Source organism: Myodes glareolus, chromosome 6 (assembly GCF_982192425.1).
Source record: "Myodes glareolus chromosome 6, mMyoGla1.1, whole genome shotgun sequence".
Classification (NCBI taxonomy): domain Eukaryota; kingdom Metazoa; phylum Chordata; class Mammalia; order Rodentia; family Cricetidae; genus Myodes; species Myodes glareolus.
In genome coordinates this window covers 39323910-39346545 of record NC_142031.1, presented here as the reverse complement: position 1 = coordinate 39346545, position 22636 = coordinate 39323910, and the positions used below count along the sequence as shown (strand labels likewise).

At 49.8% G+C, this 22636-nt stretch overlaps 1 protein-coding gene across 6 annotated transcripts; it reads right to left on the bottom strand.

Moving 5' to 3' along the window:
* Positions 1-523: 523 nt before the first annotated feature.
* On the bottom strand, positions 524-9303 carry Sh2d6 (SH2 domain containing 6). 6 transcript variants are annotated; one of them, XM_087907140.1, is made up of 17 exons: positions 9092-9295; positions 8949-8974; positions 8633-8667; positions 8159-8229; positions 7930-8059; positions 7245-7366; positions 6366-6429; positions 5527-5549; positions 4862-4922; positions 4441-4519; positions 3894-3924; positions 3743-3767; positions 3478-3555; positions 3293-3348; positions 2953-3036; positions 2630-2788; positions 524-1296 (listed from the first exon to the last, which is right to left on the bottom strand). In XM_087907140.1, exons 1-17 carry the CDS (start codon positions 9092-9094, stop codon positions 1180-1182), a joined length of 1164 nt encoding a protein of 387 aa, XP_087763266.1. In that variant the 5' UTR covers positions 9095-9295; the 3' UTR covers positions 524-1179. The 6 variants fall into 6 exon arrangements, with proteins under 6 accessions (XP_087763266.1, XP_048296562.3, XP_048297343.3 ...); XM_048440605.3 differs by having other exon boundaries at positions 3293-3351; positions 9092-9290; XM_048441386.3 differs by having other exon boundaries at positions 3293-3351; positions 8159-8175; positions 9092-9279.
* Between the last annotated feature and the right edge of the window lie 13333 nt (positions 9304-22636).

Genomic DNA, 22636 nt, shown 5'->3' with positions numbered 1-22636 from the left:
GTGCCCGCCGTGCCAACCCCCACCCCCACCCCAGCCCCAGCCAGGCGGCCGCTAAGCTGCCCTTTGTTTCCCACTGCTCGAGACTTCTGCAGAGTCATGGTCACGTGGCGCTTCCGGCACGGGGTGTTCCAGGCTCCACGCCAGGGCCCGGAGACGCCCCCGCTCTGGGCCAGCCTGTGGGTTGCTGGCTGCCAGCCCAACCCAGAGCCCCTTATCCCTGCTGGGCCCATGGCCTGCCAAGCAGCTCAGCTCCGGGTCGCAGAGCCTCTAGCGTCCACTCTCCCAGGCGCCCAGCTGCTCTGTTCAGCCTTCTCTAGTTTTACATCCGGGACTGTCTCCTGGGCTCTTCCCACTCCTATATTATAGCGTCAAGTGCTTGCCGTCACCTTCTCTTGCCTCCAGAAACCCTGGAGAGTAACTAGGTGCCACACAAATCCTCAGTCTCCATTCTGTCACTTAAGGGGGTGGTTGAGTCTCCTTCCCTTCCTTTGCCACAGCCAGCAAGCATACACAAACCAGCAAGCAAAAACAGATGTCAGTTTATTGGGCTTGGTCTCCTCCTCTTAGACGGACAAAAGCCTGAACCTGTCAGAAATGCATCCCGTCCCTCTGCAGCCTAGCCCATCGAGTAGGCAGGCCCACAGAACAACATCACTCTCAGGAACTGTGGGGCCTTCTGGGGAAGACCTCTCATTCTCAGCACATTCCAGAATTCATCCACGATGCTGAAGCGATAGCTCAACAGTTAACAGAGCAAACTGCTCTTCCCAGCACCTACATCTGGCGGCTCACACCCCTTCTCCCCATCTCCAGCTCCAGGGTATCTGATATCTCATAGGACACAGGCACTCACATGCAGGTACCCACACATAGGCACACCTACTGTAATACTCATAATTGAGAGGGAAAAGGTATTAGGGAAAAGGTATTAAAAAAGAATGCAATCAGTAAATGTTTATCGACAGTAAGTATACTATGTGCTGGTAAATAGCCCCTCCCAAAGTGTACTAATCCCCCAAGAGTGTGGTTAAAGGAGAGGCAGCCTCCCCTGGCAGCCCTTCTCGAAGGCCTGTCACTTGGAACCTGGGGGGACTTTTTGGAGTGGAGGGCTGCCAGGGAAAATACAGCAGTCCAGAGTGGGAAGGGAGGCTGAAGGTGGAGATGTGTGCCGCCGTTTCCTCAGGGCTTGGTGGGGAAGAGCAGGCAGGTGAATCCCCGGCTGCCGCTGTGTCTGTCCACAAGGGGCAGTGGGTGCTTGGTGTAGTGCTGAACCATGGCGGCCACGGAGGAGAAAAGCTGCAGGAGGAGGCGGGGCGTCTGTGGGTCTCTCGAGCTTTATTCTGCTCGCCACTTTCTAAGGCAACCGTGGGGCCTAGCAGGGGAGCTGGCCGGCAGTTTTTTTTCTAGATATTTTCTCCCCGGTGTGCCATGAGACTGCAGTGCCATTTTGCTGTCTGGTTTCAAGCGTGCAACTGCCCTGGCCTGCTCTGATGATGGCCAGGCTCGGGTGCCAGAGGTAGGTGACAATTGCTTTAGGTCTAGGCCTCTACCCTGTTCTTTCTCAAGAGGAGCTGAGTGATGGGTAGCTTTGGTAGGCTGAATTCTACCAGTTGCTGGGGAGAAACCCCTTGGAGATTTTTGCCCTCCTCCCAGATGGTCTCAGTGCCCTCACCTTGACCCTATGAAGACTGAACCCATGGTGGGAGGAAGTACTTCCCCCAGAACAAGGTGGGTCTCTTTCCACAGTGCCAGATGCCTGAGAAGATGTTCTGGCCTCTGTCTTCTGATGCACTTGCTCTGTAGACCAGGCTGGCCTCAAACTCAGAGAGAAACCACCTACCTCTGCCTTCCGAGTGCTGGGATTAAAAGTGTGTGCTGCCACCACGCAGCTTAATTTTGTTTTTGTACAGGACCTCACTGTGTAGCTCCTGCTGGCGTAGATCTAAAGAGATCCACCTGCTTCTGCCCCCCCCCGAGTGCTAGGATTAAAGGGGTGTGGCACCGTGCCCAGCTACCTTGTTTTGTTAGATTTTTTAAAAATCTGTTTTTATGGGTATAAATGGTTTACGTATGAGCACCCATGCATGCAGTACCTGCAGAGACCGGAAGAGGGCAGTGAATCTCTCAGAAGTGGGGTTATGGACAACTGTAAACTGCCGTGTGGGTACTGGGTGCTCAGCTTGGGTCCAAACCAGTAAGTGAACCTAACCACTGAGCCATCCCTTCAACCTCCACCCTTCAGCACTCCACCCTTCATCCCTCCAGCCTCCACCTTGGTTTTTGAGACAAAGCCTCTCACTGGCTAGGAGCTCACTATGGAGGCTGGATGGCCAATGAGCCCAAGATCTGGATTTCTACCTCCCCAGCACCAAGATTATAAACCCAAGCCATCACAGTTGATTGATTTTGCATGGGTTCTGGGGGACAAACTCAGATCCTTAAATTTGCAAGGCTTATAGACAGAACTGCCTCAGAGGCCCCCACCCTCTGTCGTTTCTGCTCAGCCCAGGGTGGAGGCCAGAAGCAAACTGTGTGTTTCCCCCAGACACACACATGCTCTTGCCCAGGCTCAAGGTGCTGCACTGTGGCCCACCTTGCTGATTTGGCCCATGGTTCCTCCAGCACCCACCTCCTCATGATTCCTGCCCTCCCGGCCCAGGGCATAGTGGTGTCCACCATCCAGTTGCCGGATGGGAATGTTGAAGACCCGGCCTTTGAGGAGCACTGCCAGAGTGAAAGGCTGGGAACTGTGAGGCCCAGAGCTGAGACGCACAGTATAGGCTCCATCCTGTGGAGGAGACCCCACCATGAACTTCACCTTCTGATTACCTAAGCCCAGCTGAGCAATCATGTGCCGTGCCTCCCTGGCCCTCCTCCTGCTGCCAGCCTAATCAGCCACGGGCAGTGAATAGAAGGGATTTCAGAGAAGGCCAGGAGTCCACAGATGCCCACCTTTTGGAAGTGTAGCAGGGCTCTCTCGACAGCTTGGCGGTCGCAGTTCCCTGAGTACCAAGGCTGACCACGGAGGCTCCCATCCTAGATAATACACAAAGTCACTCAGAGATGTGTTCAAGCACTCGCTTGGGTATGGAGGGCGGAGAACCCTGCTGTACAACTATTTGTGTTTACATCTGCCAGCCCCAGACTGAGCCTGCGAGCAAAGCCAAGTAGTGTCTGGGCCCAGAGTGGAGCACAGGGGAGCTGGACACTGTGCTCAGTGTGTGTTCCTTGTGGTGGTCCAGGCCTCCGGCCAGGAGTGCTCACCCACAGTCTGCCCCTAGCTTCTGCTCACCTTGGCAGCAGAGGTGCTCTGGGCAGGGACTACAGAGGAAGCAGACATCCTCCGCCCTGCTGAGAGAAGCAGAAAAGAGAGTTGGAGCCAGGAAGGGATTGGGTAAGCAGACTTCATGGGCAGGGGCAGCAGCAGAGGGTGCCATGCCAGTATGTTCCCAGGCTCAGCACTCTTGGAGGACCCACCAGATAGTCCTTGCGTGATATCCAAATGAGAACGGATCTTGGGACACACACTGGCAGCTTCCCGATTTAGTGCAGACCCTGGGAAATGCCCAAGAAAGTCCTCTCAGGCCGGACCGTGGCGGAAGTCAGAGCTGCAAGGACCCCCTTGATGAAGTGAAGTGGGGCCTGGGAACCTGGGGGTGGTCTGTTGTCTGCAGGGCTGGGAGGGAGGGAGTGGGAGCCCTAGCAGCAGCGTCCCATTCAGGCTGTAAGTGTACATACTTACCTTTCAACGTGGTATCCACCGTTCCCTGGAACACAGGAGGCCTGGTCAGATGAGAACTAGACTTCCAACCTGCTACCCACATCCAGAAGCTACGCCCTGGGCCTCCTCCCACCCTCCGGGCTCACTTCCTCCTTGAACACTGGTTTCTTACCTTCCAAGACTCCCGGTGAGCAACCATGGACCTACACGGAATAAATTGGAAAGCAGAGCTCAGATTTTTTTCTTTTTCTTTTCTTTTCTTTTCTTTTCTTTTCTTTTCTTTCTTTCTTTCTTTCTTTCTCTTTTTTATTATTTTTGAGGGGCTGGAGAGATGACTTAGAGGTTAGGAGCACTGGCTGCTCTTCTAGAGGTCCTGAGTTGAATTCCCAGCAGCCACATGGTGGCTCACAACCATCTGTAATGAGACCTGGTGCCCTCTTCTGGCCTGCAGGCAGACACGCAGACAGGATACTGTATACATAATGAATAAATAAATCTTTTTAATAAACATTCTTCTTGAGACAGGGTCTCACTGGGCAGCATCAGCTGACCCAGAACTCTTACGTAAACCAGATTGGCCTTGAACTCACAGAGATCTGCCTGCCTCTGCTGCCCAAATGCTGGGACTAAAGAAAGCTGTTTGCCACCATGTCTGGCCTCTGGGGTTTCCTTTCTTAGTGAACTAAGTGCCCCAGGGTTTTCCCACTGCTGTCACTTACTTGGGCAATCCAGATGTTCTTGGCAGAGGGACTGGGGGTATCGGGGCTTTGGAGCTTGGAGTCCTAGTCAAGGCTGGGACTAAAACAGAGAGGGCAGGTAAGATTTGGCTGGGGACCAGGCAGGGAAGTCTAGGCTGACCAGACGTGACTCAGGACAGTCTTGCAATCTAATTCTGTTCCCTTAGCCCTGGACTCTCCTGAGCCCTTTGAATCATAGGGCGATACCAGCTTGGTGGCCCAGCTGCATCAGATGGGAATCTCCACCCAGCCCTTGGCAGGGACAGTGTGGGTCCTTCTGGACTAACGACAGAAATAAAGTTAGCCAGGCGGAATTTGGAGGGGACAGAAATGGGGTCACGAGAGAGTGTGCTCATGGGTAGCTGAGGGCTTCGGGGATGGGGTGGGGCAGGTGCTTGCTCACGTGGCTCCGGCTCACACTCCAGGTAGATGTCCTCATTGTGTTTCTCTGCAAGGTCTGTTACCTAAGGTATGAGACCAGGGGTTTCACTAGACCTGTGGTACCTTTTAGGAATAAGAAGGTGGTGCACGCCTTTAATTCCAGTACTCGAGAGGCAGAGGCAGGTGGATCTCTGTGAGTTTAAAGCCAGTCTGGTCTACAGAAACTAATTCCAGGACAGCTAGGACTGTTACACAGAGAAGTCTCAAAACAAAACAAAACAAAACAAAAACAAAAACAAAAACCCCACAAAAACAAAACAAAACACACACACAAAAACAAAACAAAACAAAAAAAAAACAAAGGAGGAATAAGAAGGCTGTGCTTCAGTTACTGGGATGGGGGACATCAAAGAAGCCACTGATTAGAAAGGGGTAGCTCAAGGCACTGCACTCCTCCTTATCTACACAGTAGGGGCCTCTCTTCAGTGACTTCTCTTTTAGGGGTGCCCACAGAGAGTGGAGGAGAGGCTCTGGGTGATACCTCCAGGACCACTGCCTTATCCCTGTGGGAGATGGAAAGACTCCACACCAGACCGCCCCCCCCCCAGGCTACCCAGGTGCCCATTCCACTACTATCAACTTTCTAGAAACTTCCCCAGACTACAGGATAGAGAAGGAACAGCTCACCACTCTAGCAGGTGCACCTCGCCCTGGAAGGAAAAGGGAGAATCAGCACCCGTACACATCGGCGGGCGAGGAGGAGCCGGGGCCCCCTTAGTCACAGTGCCCCTCAGAGCCAGCTCTGGAGACCCAGAAGAACACACTGCATTTGCTCATCCTCTTTCTTTGCAATTCTGAAATATCACCAGACTTGACCTCTCACTGAATTTTCTAAACTTTACTCCAGATGACTTCATGGTAAGGAAAAACAAATCAAAACAAAACAATATGGCCACCCTCAAAGTCTTGAAGGTTTTTCAGCAACTAAGAAGAGGAAGATGGGCCGTCCCTCAAGTATGCTGTTTGACCTTGGGAGGGAAAAAGCAAACTCTCATGCAACCTGTTTTAGACAGGATGGTTATGCAGTCCATCCCCGTCCTGACTAGGGCTCTGGGTCACTGGCAAGTATCTGGACACTGGAGGTAATCATGGCATGGATAGAATCAGTGGTGGCCCCAGGGGCCCCCAGGATGAGGGACAGTATACATAGAAGGGCCTGAGATTTGACCTCTTCATTTTAGGGTGCCCCTCACCTGATCCAGAGATCATAGGGCCTGGAGGTCAGGGCCTCTGCTTTTGAACTGCCTGGGGCATAGGAGTTCACGTCTCCGGGCCTGTCTCCTCACTGTCTCACTGGTGGTACTGATACTTGTACTGACGGCCTCAGGGGCTGGGCAAGTGAAAAGGATGCCTAGCTAGGAAATGTGCAGCAAGCTCAGTTCAAGGCAAACCCAAAACTCTAGCCTGTGGTGGTGGAGCCTTCCCTCCCAATGTGCAGCCAGGGAAAGGGGGACACTCCGCTTTACCTTGTCTTCCAAAAACAGGTCCCTGCTTTGGGGCTACAGGCTGCAGACTCATTGCCGTCTTCACCTGTGGGAACGATGGGGTTAGTGAGGGAGGTGGGAAGTGAGGAGCAAGGAAGCTGTGGTGGGAGGGGTAGAGCTATGTGTGTGTTCCTTTCAAATTCAACACTGAGAAGCTGGAGAGATGGCTCAGTGGTTAAGAGCACTGCCTGCTCTTCCAAAGGTCCTGAGCTCAATTCCCAGCAACCACATGGTGGCTCACAACCATCTGTAATGAGATCTGGTGCCCTCTTCTGGCATGCAGGCGGAATACTGTTCACATAATAAATAACTAAATTCAAATCCAACACTGACTGTTGGAAGAGCAGGAGTTCAAGGCCAGCCTGGGCTCCAGGAGACCTTCTTTCAACAGCCCCCCCCCCCCCGCCCAGAAAACCCATCCAAACAAACAAACAAATACCAAACATTACAAGAGAGGTGCAGGAGCAGAACAATACTTTCTTTACTGTGAATTTTCCCTGTGTGTTTGTTTCTTTATATCTAGTCTATAAAATACGAAAGTAAAGGGATAGCTTTCAAAACGGGTAACCAGATCACAGTGGGAAAGGGAGTGAAGACAGCTGCCCAGAGAGGGCTCCTAGGGCCCAGAACCTAGGTGAGGGCAAGCTGAGCTTCCGTCCAGCTCCCAGAGAGCCCTGTCAAGCAGTGGGTGGAAACGGAAAGAACAGAAGGACCCTCTAGGCAAGTGGGAGGAGCTCCTCAGGGTTATTTGACTCTGGCTTCTACTGCACGGGCACCAGAGGTTTCAGGGCTTTTAGACTGTAAATGTGTAGTGGGGGTGAGGAGGCTGGCTTATGAGACCTCCGGGGAAGATTCACTCACCGGGAGATGGTAGCCAGAGGCAGGGCGTGGAGGGAAGGAAAGATTTGTGGGGAGTCCTCTGGCCTCGGTAGGCTGAGGCATGGGTGGTGATGATTTGGATGGACCGAGAAGCCCAGGACGATCTGGAAAAGACTCTGTGCTTTGTGGACTGGGGAGAGGGAGGGAGTTCTTCCCTAGTCTGTTCTGTTTTCAACACTTCCCACCTAGCCCCCATCTCTCCCTCCCTCCTCCTGTCCCCTCTACTTATTGGCTTCTTGACAGCTCCATCTCCATGGCAACTGGAGACAGTCAGCTTCCCTGCCCCCACCTGACTGAGCCCAGTGGGTGAGAGATGCCAGTGGTGGTGGCTTCTCAGGGCACTCCCACCCTGGCTGGAAAGATGCACAGAGATTTTAGAGTGGGGAATGCAAGGCCCTAGGGACTGGGTCGGGCTTCCTGCTTTGTCGATGTTGCCGTGGTTACCTCCCTCCTCCCTCCTGCCTCCTTCCCATTCTCCCTCTTTTCAGTTTTTTTCCCTCCCTTCTTTCCTTGTTTGCCCAGGCAAGAGGATTCAGCGGCAGCCAGTTGAAGTCCTTCCCTACCCCAGCTCAGGCAAGGGAGGAGAGCTAGCTTCTCCTGGACTCCTCCACGGTTGGGCCCTCTTGCCCTGACCCAGCCTCCGAGTCTCTCCCACCTCAATCCTCACCCAGATACAAAGAGTCCTCTTTAGAGCCAAAAGACTGTGCAGGGGCCAGGCTGAGGGGCGCAGCCTCGCAGGGGGGCAGCTCGTATTTATCCTCCTCTTCTACCTCTTCCTGAGCCTTCAGGAAGGGATGCTGGTGGTCCAGGGGAGATGGGGGATGGACCATGTCAGGTCCCAGGAGCCGAGGCCTCCCTTCTCTACCCCAGCCCCCATCGTCAGCAATTGGCCTTACCCTGTGTCTCCAAGTCTCTGAGTCAGGCAGGAAAGATGGGCTCGGTATATTTTTTCTCCAAACTGGGGTATCTGGATAGATAGACTGGGGTGTCTGGATAGACAGACTGGGGTGTCTGGATAGACAGACTGGTTTTGCTTCATGCCACCCGCTTCTAGCACAAGGCTTTACTCCCTCTCTGGTTAATAACAAACCATCTGCCCTTAACTATGGGCTACTACCCTACGACTAAAGGAACCCATGAAAATGGACATTTCTAGCAGCAGAAGCAATGAGACAGGGGTGTTGAAGCATGCGGACCCCTACAGGTGCTTTTTCCACCTATGGATGGTTCTTGACCCTACACCAAAGGCAGGTAGGAGAATCAGGCTCGAGGGCTAAGCCTTGCTGGACAATTGTCTAGAGTCACTTGGAGAGATCCAACTTTGGGGGACTCGGGTCTGCTGGGGTCCTGTGACCCACTGGGTCACTTACCTACACATCTGGCAGGTGGCAGTGGTGGCCCCAACCTGTAAGCAGACTCTGCTCAGCTCTGTCCAAGGGGACCCTTTGTTGTATCAGGGTGACAGCGCACTCTAGACTATTGACACCTATAACTATGAATGCTCCCTGCAGACACTGTGTGACATGGTGGACCTGAGGTACCCTAGGGAAGCTGGCCACAGCGCTGCAGAGTGGAAGCTCACAGATGTTCAGTCAGACGGGGCAGAAAGAGATGCCTCTCACAGTGAAGGAAGACACTTGCAGTAAGCAAAGACAAGGGACTCGCAGGAGAAAGAGGCGTACTCACCGGGCCTTGGCGCCACTGAACCTGTCCTAGAAGGGAGCAGAGGGAGTGGTCAGTACAGCTGGGGCTCCCCCTGCCCAGAGTCCTGCATCTCTAGAGGCTGAACAGTCATAGGTGCCTGAGGCTCCTCTGGGACCAAGTCTCACCATGGCAAGGTAGATGAGCTGAGCCCTTTTGCCTCTCTGGAGCCTAGGAGCTGCCACAAATGTCCTGGGGGACAAGGGCCAATTGTTTCTGTTATTTGCATATTCTAAGTATTGGGAAGGTGTCCGCCTCTACCTGTGGTCTACCACCCCAAATGGACTTTGTCCAGGACACTCCCAGGGCCCCCTGCTCTCCCTCTCACGGCTGTGGTCTCCAGCTCTTCTGCCGAGCTAGAAGAAAGGCCCATGTTCGGGTCTCGGGTAGAATCGCCTTTGCAGATCTGCATGGGTTACATGAGTGGACGGATCCCTGGCAGTCACTTTTCCTGGTCCTTTACTCTTGTTTTCACTTGTTTGGTGGGTGATGATCACCAATCAAAGAAATTAAAGGTTAGGGAAAATCCAGAAACTCTCATATTTCATGTGGCTGCTTTATTCTCTAATGGAGGTGTCTATCATTCATCTATCAAACTGGGTGTGGTGGCGCATACCTTTAATCCCAGCACTCAGGAGCCAGAGACAGATCTCTGTGAGTTTGAGTCTAGCCTGGTCTACAGAATGAGTTCCAGGACAACCAGGGATACACTGAGAGACCCTGTCTCTAAAAGAGCAGCCAACCAACAAAACAGCAACAAAAGAAATCTCTCCACCATCTAGGACCCACTAGTCTCTGTTCCAGGTGGCGCGGAGGCTCCGGAAAACAGCAAGCCTTGCGTGTGCCGTTTCCTCGCTGGACTCCCAAAACAGCTTCCTGATGCAAGCACCAGTGTCACGGTCACTGTTGAAGGAGGATGCTCAGCCTGTTAAGTCACCTCTCGCTGCAGGAGCAGTGCCAATACCGAGAGGCTTAAACAACAGAGATCCCATTTCCTCCCAGTTCCGGAGGACAGAAGGCCAAGACGGGGCTTGGTTTCTGGTGTGGCCTCCGTTCCCGGCTTGGATTCCACCACTCTTTGTGTGGTCTCATGCCTATGGGCACAGAGGGAGGCTGAGCTGGGCCTCATTTCTTCGTATAAAGACACAAGAGCACAGCAGCATCAGGGCCTTACTCTTGCGACCCCACTTAATCACCTCCCTAAATGCTCTATGCCCACTGACAGCCACTAGGTCTAGAAGAGGGGAAGCCCCACTCAGTCCTTAATGTTGAGGCTCTGAGAAACTGCATCAAGTTTCCTGGGCTGGGGAGGAGCTCAGTCGACAGAGCACTTGCCTAGCACACACAGAGCCCTGTCTTCGACCCCCTCGCACCCTCTAAAAACTAAAGGTGGTGGTGGTGGTGCACACCTGTAATTCCCGCAGGAAATTCGAACTCAAGGCCGTCCTCGGCTGCTTATCACATTCAAGCCCAGCTAGAGCTACTGAAAGACCCTGTCTCAATAAACAAACAAAGAACAAAATTTTTAGAAGCCTCGAAAAGTCACTAGGGTAACTCAGTAGGGAGCCCAGGTGGAAGTGGGGGGAATGGAGAAGATGTAGGATCAATCCCACCTTTAACTAGGTTCCACCGGGCTCAGCGCTCTTCCCTATTCGAACTGAGACAAGGAGCGATCTTTCTCATTGCCTCCTGCGTATACAAGAGGAGAGCAAGGTCTGGAATCACTAACTATGGGAGCAGAGTCTACAGGTCAGACTGAGTGGAACATTCTAGATACCACCCCAGACCAAGCTGAACTGACAGAACTTCCCAGCGGCACCACTCTCCCACCCTCATCTCAGCTACTCTTTCCTGCTCAAGCCTTTGCATAGGCAAATTGCAGGGTCTGGGAGCAGGGAGGACCACAGGGAGGAGGACAGGGTCTTTGTCTTCTCCACAGCTGTGCAGAGGTGAAGGGGGAGGGGAGCAAGGGACCTGCTTCAGCAGCCTCGTCAGAGGGGGGATTTGAATGTCCCATTTCTCTGACTGGAATCACTGTGCACACCATGACAGTCCTAGGTGGGATTCCAAGGGCTCCCATTCTGAAGGTTGACATCCTCACTGGCAGCACCGAACGTCCATTTCATAGTGTTTTCAGAGCACAAAGTGAGTCCTCAGATTTCTGAGGTCTCATCTACTGATATCCAATGTGAGCAGCCCATAATTTAGGCCAGGATAGTCAGTTAACCCTTAGGGAACTCAAAGCCAGTTCCTCCACTTGCCCTGCCACTGGAGGGCTTATTTAAAAAGTCTTAGGTCCCCAGATGCTCTCCGAGACTACAAGAATTAGATGCCCCAGGCAAGAGCTGGGGTTCACACTATCTATAATGGCATCATCTCCTCTGAAGTCAAGTCTGAGGAGTCTTGCTCAATAGAAGATCTGGGTACGGCTTCTCATAGGCCATTCTCCTATAGGCCTTAGCTCGTTAATACAGGGCTCCCCTGCAGAGGCAGAATGACAGAGACCTAGCCCCTGAAGGCTGCAGGAGTGACGGAGACAGCAAAGAGAAGGTTAGCTTCTCTAAACTTTGTTTCCTTTTGTGTGGACGGGCACACGGTGCAGAGGTGCCTCAAGACTGCAATCCCAGCCTGAGGCAGGAGGATCGCGGAGAATTTCAGACCTGCCTGCCCTGCTACGATGTGAGATTAAATCTCAAAACAAACAATAAAACCCAGAAGACATCAGTCATTGGCAGCACTTTCTGGGGGCTCAATTAGCTAATGACATGTATCAGCTCACCTGAACTCAGGACGCCACACCTGAAGCCGTAGTTGCCCCAAAATGGAGGAAGTGGCTAGGTTGGGTTTAGGTCCTGGTATCAGCAGAGAGAAGGCAGCAAATGGAAGGTCTGGGGTGGCTTCTGTGGACCTGAAGGAGCACAGGTGAGCAGGCTGTGGCCTAGGGTCTCAGGGAGTGCAGTGTGTAGAGCCGGAGCCTCTGAGGCGCTGATGTCTGGGCTCCCGGAAGACTGAGGGAAACAGAAATCAACCTCCTGGGCTACTGGCCATGTCAGTTATCTTTCGGGGGGTGGTAACCACGCTAAGAATGTTTCCTTCAATTCACAGAAGTCAGGCACCTTCCAAGCCTGCTAGACAGACAGGTGCTGGCATTGTGCCAGCAAGATGCCCTGTGCCAGGCCTTAAGCCAGAAGTGGGTCCTAAGAGAAATGTCCCTGAGGCAGCAGAGTGACAGACAGACTCTCTCCAGAGGTTGCTGGGGCTGAGAGAGGTAGTCAGATGGTTAGTGCTGGCAAAGACTATGTCTGTACCGAGCACGCCTCTTCCAGATCAGCTTGGCCAGGACCTTTGGTACATTGTTTCTAGAAGATTCTCTGGTCTTTCTGGAGATGCTGTGAGCTATAGAATATTTTTGCCCTCCAGATTTATTGAGCACAAGATTCTGAACACAGTGTCCTGAACCTGCTGCTTCTAAACATGAGACCAGCCTGGGCTACATTAAGACCTTGCCTCAAAAACCAGACGAAACCGTCCTGTGGCAGTAATGCCCCCTGTAACCTTAGAATTTGGGAAGAGGAATCCGGAAGATCAGGAGTCAGGGTCATCCTTGGCTATTTACTCAGTTCAAGGCCAGCCTAAGTTACAAGAGAACCTATTCCAAAACAGGGTGGTTGAGATGACTCTTCAGATAAAGTCGCTTTCGATAACCTGTTCGATACCCAGAACCCACATGAAGGAGAGAAACAGCTTCCACAAAGGTGTCCTCTGATCTCTATGTGCTCTCTGGCACACACACACACACACACACACACACACACACACACACACGCACACACGCACACACACAAAATAATGTCAGGTTGGGGAGACAGATTAGCAGGTAAGAGGGTCTGAGTTTGGTTTCCAACATCCTCATCAGATGGTTCCCAACAACTTTTTAAACAAGTGTTTATTTATGTATATATTTTATGTATATGGCTGTTTTGTCTGCATGTACATTGGCACACCAGAAGAGGATATTGGATCCCATGAGACTACAGTTACAGACACTGTGAGCCACCTTGTGGGTGGTGAGATTTGAACTCAGGGCCTCTGGAAGAGCAGCTAGTGCTCTTAACTGCTGAGTCATCTCTTCAGCCCCAGCAACCACTTCTAATTCTAGCTCCAGAGGATCCAGTGCCCTCTTCTAGATGAACACACACACAACCTAAAATAATTAATAAATATTTTAAGTCAATCAAGCTGGACATGGTAGCTCACGCCTTTAATCTCAGCACTTGAGAGACTAAGGAAGAGGCAGGCAGGGCTCTGTGAGTTCCAGGCTAGCCTGGTCTACATAGCAAGTTCCAGGACAGCCATGGCTACATAGTGAGACCTTGTATCAAACAACAACAAAAACCAATCAGCCAATATTCCTCCCTTGGAGCCCCTTCCACTATTAGGTGTTCTCTCTCACTTTTTCTTAATAAAACTATGCTTGCTTTGCTTCTGTTATTGTTGTTGCTACTTGTGGGCAGCTACACTGACCCGAGACTTTCACAGAGGCCCTGATGGAAGGACAAAGGGAACTTTAGTTCCGTGTCCTTGTCCAGCCTCGCAAGGCTGGGCCAGAGCTGGAGGCAGGGCTCAAAGAAGTCAAGGTTTCAGCGTCTGGGGACCCGAATCTTTCCCCTCGGCTGTGGCTATCAGTCCTAAGGCAGCCGTGCCGGAGACATACAGTGTTCTCTTTGTCAGCTCCCTGCTGACCTTGTCCCGTTCCCCCCCCCCCCCATGAATAGCAATGAACTTGCTTGCCATAGTCAGCCATTTATGGGAGACCTCCTGACCCAGCCGTGGCTTTGTCTTCTCTATTTCTCGTCTTAGTCCTCCCATTTGACACTCAGTCCCTTACGCTTGCTGGAGGTCAGCTGTTGTGGTGGTTTTTTGACACAGGATCTCACTGTGTAACCCTGGATGGCCTGGAACTCGCTGTGTAGACCAGGGTAGTTTTGAACTCACGAGATCTGCCTGCCTCTGTCTCCCGAGTGTCAGGATTAAAAGTGAGTGATGTCACACCCAACTGTTTTTTTTTTTTTTTTTTAAGTCAAAGTCAGTCAGTAAGGCATAATGGTGTACCTCTGCAACCCCAGGAGCTGGCAAATGGAGGCAGGAGGTTCAAGACTACCCTCTGCTACATAGCAAGTTCAAGGTCAGTGTGAGTTACATGAGACCCTGTCCCAAAGCAAAACAGAAGTCAATCAATCAATCAATAAAAACAAAACAGGAGGAGAGAAAGAGGTGGTATGGATTTCCAGCATAAAGAAGCCAATGCTCTAAGGGCAGGGCCTGGGAGTGGGGAGCCAGGCCCAAGGCCAGTGCCAAAACAGGTGATCAAGGCAGAGTCTAAGTTGTTTCAGTGGAGACACAGTAGCCCATTGAACTTCTTCTTCCACGGGGTTCAAGCCAATGCCAGTCCCAGAAGGATGTGGTCTGTCTCAAGGAGACAGGGCCAGCATGCCCTGATGAGTCGAGAGGGTGGTTTAGTACAAGCTGCTAGTGGCCCCTTTCCCTCCCACACCTTTGTTCTCCCAGGCCGGGGACTAGGCTGACTAATGATGCTGACTAATGACGCATTTGATGGTCAACAGACAAAGGGACAACTCCCTAGGGAGGCTGTGTTCCCTGCTCCCCCCCCCCCCCCCCATGCTCACTTATCACTGTGGTCTCAGAGGCTGGCAGCAAGCCTTGCTTCAGCTCCCCAAAAAGTGGACAGGAAGCTTAGGGTGCAATGACTTTGTCTTCCAGCTTTCCTCCAGGGTAGTTCTCTGGGTTCAGTCAGATTCTCCGGTGTCGAGGTTTTGGCCCCTGGATTAAAGTGCACAGGCTGGCACCACCCTGCTTGCCTCTGCCCTGCAAGGTGGTACATCTCTGTGTCACTCACCTGTACTGCCCTGCCTTGTATGACCCTCTGTGGAGCTGGCCATGTCCCAGCTGGGCTCAAAGCCCTGACTGACTCCCCACCATGCCTCTAATGGACACCACGTGATTCTTATTGCCTTCTCAGAGTCAGACTGCCCTACTTCTGCAGCCCTGGCTCTTTCACTGCTTCCCACTGGCTCACTAACACTAGGCATGCCCTGTGCTTCTAGAATGTCTTCAGAAACTGGTTAGAAGAGACTGAGAGCTTTAGTAAGGCTTGGAAGAATACAACAACAACAACAACAACAAAACAAACATAGGCATGTGTGTGTGCCTGCCTATGCATTTTGCATGTGTTTGTGCCTGTGTGCATGCACGTGCCTGCCTACATGTTTTGCATGTGTGTGTGCGCCTGCCTATACGTTTTGCATGTGTGTATGCATGTGTGTGCACCTATGTGTGTATGTATATGAATACGTATATTTGCATGTGTGTATGTGCCTACCTATGCGTTTTGCATGTGTATATGCATGTGTATACGTATGTTTGCATGTGTATGCGCCTGCCTTTGTGTTTTGCGTGTGTGTGTGTGTGATCGCCTGTCTATGCGTTTTGTGTGTGTGTGTGCAAGTGTGTGTGCCTGCCTATGCATTTTGCATGTGTGTGTATGCATGTGTGTGTGCCTGACTATGCATTTTGTGTGTGTGTGTATGCATGTGTGTGTGAGCGCCTGCCTATGCGGTTTGCGTGTGTGTGTGTATGCATGTGTGTGTGCCTACTTATGTGTTTTGCATGTGTGTGCGTGCTTGCCTATGCATTTTGCATGTGTGTGGTGCAGCACATGTGCACACGCATGTGGAGATCTGAAATGACATCTGGTGTCTTCCTCCATTACTCTTGACTTTGCTTACTTTAAGTTTTAAAAAGATTTATTTTGGGGACACGAGAGATGGGGCAGAAAGTTAAGAAAATTTGCTACTCTTTCAGAGAACCCAGGTTCTGTTCCCAACACCCACGTGGCAGCTCACAACCATCTGTGACTACAGTTCCAGGGGTCCAACACCCTCTTCTGACCCCCTTAGGCACTGTACATGTGTGATACACTTACATACCTGTAGGCAAAACATTCATACACATCTTTAAAAAAACTTATTTAATGTGTTTGTTTTTCGTATGTCTGCACGTGTCTGTGAACATGTTTTAGCTGCCTTTGAGGCACCCTGGACAACCTGGAACTGGAGTTACAGGCAGCTGTGAGTCAGCCAATGTGGGTGACGCTGAACTCGGGTCCCTGCAGAAGCAGCAATGACCTCATCTTAGGTGCCACACCATCTCTCCAGCTCCTTCATTGCCTTTTTGTTTTGTTTTGGTTTTTCAAGATAGGGTTTCTTTGTGTGACAGCCCCCAATGTGTCCTGAAACTCACTCTGTAGACCAGGCTGGCTTAGAATTCACAGAGATCTGCCTGCCTCTCTGCCTCCCAAGTGCTCGGATTAAAGGTGTGCACCACCTCCTGACTTCAAGAAGACATTTTTTTTTTTAAAAAAAAAAATCGAGACAGGGTTTCTCTGTGTAACAGCCCTAGCTGTCCTGGAACTAGTTTTGTAGACCAGGCTGGCCTCAAATTCACAGAGATCCGCCTGCCTCTGCCTCCTGAGTACTGGGATTAAAGGCATGTGCCACCACCATCCAGAGAGAAGACATTCTTAAGATATAGGAAAAGAAAGGGTTGAGATGGAGCTCAGCTTGTAGCATGCTTGTCTACCATGCATAAAGCCCTGGGTTTGATTCCCAGCATCATATAAAATCAAGCCTATGAATTCAAGGTTATTCTTAGCTACACAATGAGTTTTAGGCCAGCCTGGGCTACATGAGACCCTGTCTCAAAAACAAAAAACAAACAAACAAACAAACAAACAAACAAACACATAAGAAAAAAGGTTGAACAGATTCAACACAATGCTCATCAAAATCCCAGCAAAATTCTTCAAAGACCTCGAAAGAACAGTACTCAACTTCATATGGAAAAGCAAAAAATCCAGAATAGTCAAAACAATCCTGTGCAATAAAAGAACTTCTAGAGGTATCACAATCCCTGACTTCAAACTCTACTACAGAGCTACAGTACTGAAAACAACATGGTATTGGCATAAAAGCAGGCAGGAGGACCAATGGAACAGAATAGAAGACCAAGATATCAATCCACACATCTTCAAGCACCTGGTTTTTGACAAAGAAGCAAAAAATATCAAATGGAAAAAAAAGCATATTTAACAAGTGGTGCTGCAATAACTTGATATCAACATGTAGAAGAATGAAAATAGATCCACATCTATCACCATGCACAAAACTCAAATCTAAATGAATCAAAGACCTCAACATAAAGCAGCCACACTTAACCTTATAGAAGAGAAAGTGGAAAGTACACTTGAACGAATTGGCACAGGGAACCACTTCCTAAATAAAACCCCAGCAGCACAGGCACTGAGAGAAACAATTAATAAATGGGACCTCCTGAAACTGAAAAGCTTCTGTAAAGCAAAGGACATGGTCAACAAGACAAAATGACAGCCTACAGAATGGAAAAAGATCTTCACTAACCCCACATCAGACAGAGATCTGATCTCCAAAATATACAAAGAACTCAAGAAATTGGACACCAAAAGAACACATAATCAAAAAAAAAAAATGGAGTACAGACCTAAACAGAGAACTCTCAACAGAGGAATCTAAAATGGCTGAAAGACACTTAAGGAAATGTTCAACATCCTTAGTCATCAGAGAAATGCAAATCAAAACAACTCTGAGATTCCATTTTAAACCTGTAAGAATGGCCAAGATCAAAAACACTGATGACAACTTATGCTGGAGAGGTTGTGGGGAAAAGGGAACACTTCTGCATTGCTGGTGGGAATGCAAGCTGGTATAGCCACTTTGGATGTCAGTGTGGCGATTTCTCAGAAAATTAGGAAACAACCTTCCTCAGGACCCAGTAATACCACTTTTGGGTATATATCAAAAGGATGCTCAATCGTGCCACAAGGACATGTGCTCAACTATGCTTATGGCAGTATTGTTTGTCATAGCCAGAACCTGGAAACAACCTAAATGCCCCTTGACCGAAGAATAGATAAGGAAAATGTGGTACATTTACACAATAGAGTACTACAAAGCAGAAAAAAATATCGACCTCTTGAATTTTGCAAGAAAATGGGTGGAGCTAGAAAACATTATTTTGAGTGAGTTAACCCAGACACAGAAAGACAATTATTACGTGTATTCACTCACAGGTGGTTTTTAAACATAAAGCAAAGAAAACCATCTTACAAACCACAATCCCAGAGAACTTAGACAACAATGAGGACACTAAGAGAGACTCACAAAGATCTAATCTACATGGGAAGTAGAAAGCAGAAAAGTAGAAAAAGACAAGATCTCCTGAGTAAATTGGGAGCATGGGGACCTTCGGAGAGGGTTGAAGGGGGGGAGGGGAGAGTCAGGGAGGAGAGCAGAGAAAAATGTAGAACTCAATAAAAATCAATTGAAAGAAGGTTGAGGCATGATATTATGCAGCTGTAATTGGCACTTAGCAAGTAGAGGCAGGAGATTCAGGAATTCAAGGCCAACTTTGGCTACATAAAAAGTTGAAGTCAGTCAGAGCTATGTAAGAAAGTCTCAACTCATCAGGCAGTGGTGGTGCATGCCTTTAATCCTAACACTCAGAAGGTAAAGACAGGCGAACCTCTGTGAGTTCATGGCCAGTTTGGTCTACAGAGTGAGTTCTAGGACACCCAGGGCTGTTGCACCGAGAAACCCTGTCTCAGGGGGAAAAAAGAATGTCTCAACTCTCCTACCGCTTCCCTTAAAAGAGAAAAAAGGAGGAAGCCTCTTGCTTACATACATCACACTTTTAAAAAAGGGACTAGGGATGTGGTTTAGTGGTTAAGAGCACATACTATTCTTCCAGAGGGCCTGAGATGGATTTCAAGTCCCCATGTCAGGCAGCTCACAACTCCAACTCCAGGGACATCTGACACCTCTGGTTTCTGCGGGTAATTACTTGAGTATGCACATACCCTCCCACCCCCACACACATACACACACTTTAAAATAATACAAATAAACCTAAAAAAAATCTTGGGCAAATGAGTAAAGGTGCTTGCCTGGTGATCCAAGTTGGATCCCCTGGAACCATGTAGTAGAAGGAGAGAACTGACTTCAGCAAGTTGACCTCTGACTGCCACATGCATGCTGGGACACTGTGACACATGCTTGAGACACATACAGACATATGTAAGCATGTTTTTAGTCTGGGACACTGTGACACATGCATGCAACGCATACAGACATATATAAGCATGTTTTTAGTCTGGGACACTGTGACACATGCATGCGACACATACAGACATATATAAGCATGTTTTTAGTCTTCTTTTTAAAAAGGACCTGTCTCTTTTCAAATGAATGACCTTCCCCACAAAGCCTAGCCCTCCCTGCCCTGCACTTCAGCTCTTTCCTGGAGATATTCATCTCAAAGTATCACTCTATTTGTTTCCTGGGTCTGGTGTGTGTGTGTGTGTGTGTGTGTGTGTGTGTGTGTAAGTCTCATGTAGCCCAGTCTGGCCCCAATCCTGTGACCTGGGATTCTATGTGTGCACCACCACACTTGGCCCACAGCTCCTCCTTGCTAGTCTTTTAGCTTGATCTATTGGCCCAGATTCTGCTCAGACAGGAGATAGCCCAGTATTCAGGAAGCCTGCGTGAGGCTGGGGTGGAGCAAAGCCAGCTCACCTGGGGCTTCCCAGAATCCTCTCTGTCCTCTCCTTCCCTGCAGGCCACAGCATAGACTTTTCTCCAGCAGCCCCCAACCCCTACGCTCAAAGCTTCTGTAAGCTCACAGGCTTGTTTCAGGGCTAGACTGAGTGCCTCCAGGGTACTCTAAGCTCTGTACATGGCAGTCCTGGTTTCTGTAGAGTTCACAGCCAAACCCCAGCACCTGGCTCACAACACATGGCAGGATCCTGCGTGTTAGCTCTCAAAGCTGCGCAGCTAGTTCTTACTTATCCTGCGGAATGCCCTCGGCTCTGTAAGCCTTGAACTCTCTAAAAGGCCCTTATCTTGCTACTCTCCTGCCCGTCACCAACCACTAGGCCTAAAAGGAAGGCACCGTGTCCTGTCTGCCATTCTGTATATCTGTGGACAACAATCCCCTTGGCAAACACACAGAATTGAAAACTGTCTTCTCCAGATAACTTTAACCAGCCCCTCTCACTCCGCTGGATCCTCTTCCGCGTTTATCTTCCAGAGGGGGCTAATATTCTCCCCAGTTCCGCTTCCCAGGCACCGCGCAACCCTGCCCCTTCACATTCTCCCACTGTCTCACGAATATTATATGATCCTGTTTAGGAATCTGTCTGCAGTTCAGAACCTGTCAACCAAGTGTCTTGTCCCAGTTTCCTTGCTACCTGTCTTCTAGATCGGACCATAGTGGGAGAGGAATCCCCAAACCATAACAGCCTTTCTTCCCTTCCCATTAGGAAATCCCATACTCGGTGGCCCAAGGGTGCATCTCCAACCTTCCTCCACAGGCGCTGAGGGCCCTGAAATCACTCTGCCTACCTTTTACTAAAGAGAAAAACTGAGACCAGAGAACATGGATGCTGGGCCTTAGGCCAAAGTCCACAGTCCCTTGCTTGTGTCCTGCGCTGCCTTAGGCATTTGTGAGCTGTTCCGTGGGAGAGGGCGACTCGTGGTGGTGATGAGAGGAATGACGACTGGAGCTCAGTTCACAGGACTCAGGCTGATGGAGGAAGTAGGTCACGGAACCTGAGGCCCTAATTATCAAGATTGTAAATAGAGGAAAGTCCCTTTGCGAGGGAAAACTCTCTCCTCACCCACTGTCCTTAGTCATGTTCTCCATGATGACTTAATAACACCGACCCGTGGTTTTAATTGGACCCTAAAGATTGGATCTTTGGGAAGCAAACACAGTCATTATCAAATGATTTTACGCACCTGGCAAGCCACACAAGCTTTTACAATTCAGGAATCAGGTGCTAAGCCCTTTTAGAATGCAGGAGATTGCTTTCTAATAAGACTTCTAGATTCGTATTGACCTTGGGGTCCCAAATAAGCACTGGGTCGGATTCCACAGTAGCCCGCTAGGCGGCGCCCCAGCCCACCATCTTCCCTTCCTGGAGCCCAGACCTGGTTCTTACTCTGAAATACAGCTTGCTGAGGAATGCCTGCTTGTACCAAATGATAAATATCTGCCTACAAATCTAAGGAACAATTTCTCTAACCAAGCATGGTAGTGCACAACAGTAATCTCAGCGCTTGGGAGTTGTAGGCAAGTTCAAAGGCCTAGTTTTAATTGTTTTTGTTTTTATTTTTTGTTTGGTTTTCAAGACTGGGTTTCTCTATGTTGTAATATCTCTGACTGTCCTAAAACTTGCTTTGTAGATCAGGCTGGCCTCGAACTTGCAGAGATCCGCCTGCCTCTGCCTCCCAAGTGTTGGGATAAAGGTGTGTACCACCATGCCCGACTAGTTTCAATTTTTTAAAAATTGAATATAACTTGTCACTCTCAAGCTATAGCTGTGACACCTCCCTTCACCCCACCCCCACCCCATGCTCCAGCTCCCTCTTCCTTCTCCTCCTTCCTGTAACAGAGTCTCTCAGCCCAAGGGTGCCTTGAGTTCAAGATCCTCCTGCCTCAGTCTCCTGAGTGCTGAAGTTACAGGCACGTACCACCACATCTGGCAAAGTTCACAACATAATGAAATCTGTTCTTTTCTCATGAATTCATAATTTCAAAGTGAAGAAAATACACAAAATGGATGGAAGTTAGACTATATTAGTGGAATAATGAATGCCTGGACTCCTTTTATTTTAGGACAGGACTTCATGCCACGCTGGCCTCACACTCACTGGTATCAAAGGTGACCTTGAATCTCCTGATTCTCCTGCCTCCAACTCCCAAATCCTGGGATTACAGACGTGTACCACCATACCTAGTTTATGGTTCTTCCTCAAAGGCTTTCATGTTATCTTAAAGCTTTAAATATTTTTATGAATGTTTTGAGATGGCTAAGTAGGTAAAGGTATTTGTCTCCCAGGCCTAATGGCCAGTGTTTATTCCCTGGACCAATGTGACAGAAGGAGGATTAATCCTTATAGGTGTCCTCTGACCTCTACAGGACAGGTGCCACAGTATGCATGTGGACTTGTGTCTATGCACACACGCACACACACACTCAAGCAAATACATAAATGTAATACATTCACACACACATACACAGTCTCACACTCAAACACATACACTCACACACATGCACACACTCACACACACCCTGGGCAAATGACTTAGTGGGTAAAGCTCTTGCTGGACAAGTCTGAAGCCCTGAGTTTGAATCCCCAGAATCCATATAAAACTGTATGTGGCCAGGCGGTGGTGGCGCACACCTTTAACCCCAGCACTTGGGAGGCGGAGGCAGGCAGATCTCCCTCTGTAAATTCAAGACCAGGCTGGTCCACAGAGTGAGTTCCAGGACAGCCATGTTTCGCAGAGAAACCCTGTTTCGAAAAACAAAACAAACAAACAAAAAACAAAACAAAAAAACCTGGATGTGACCAGACATGTCTTACACATGCCTTTAATTCCAGCACTCGGCTGGCAGATTTCTGTGAGATTGGGGACAGCCTGGTCTATATAGTTCCAGGACAGCCAGGGCTACACAGAGAGACTGGCTCAAAACAACAACAACAGCAACAACAACA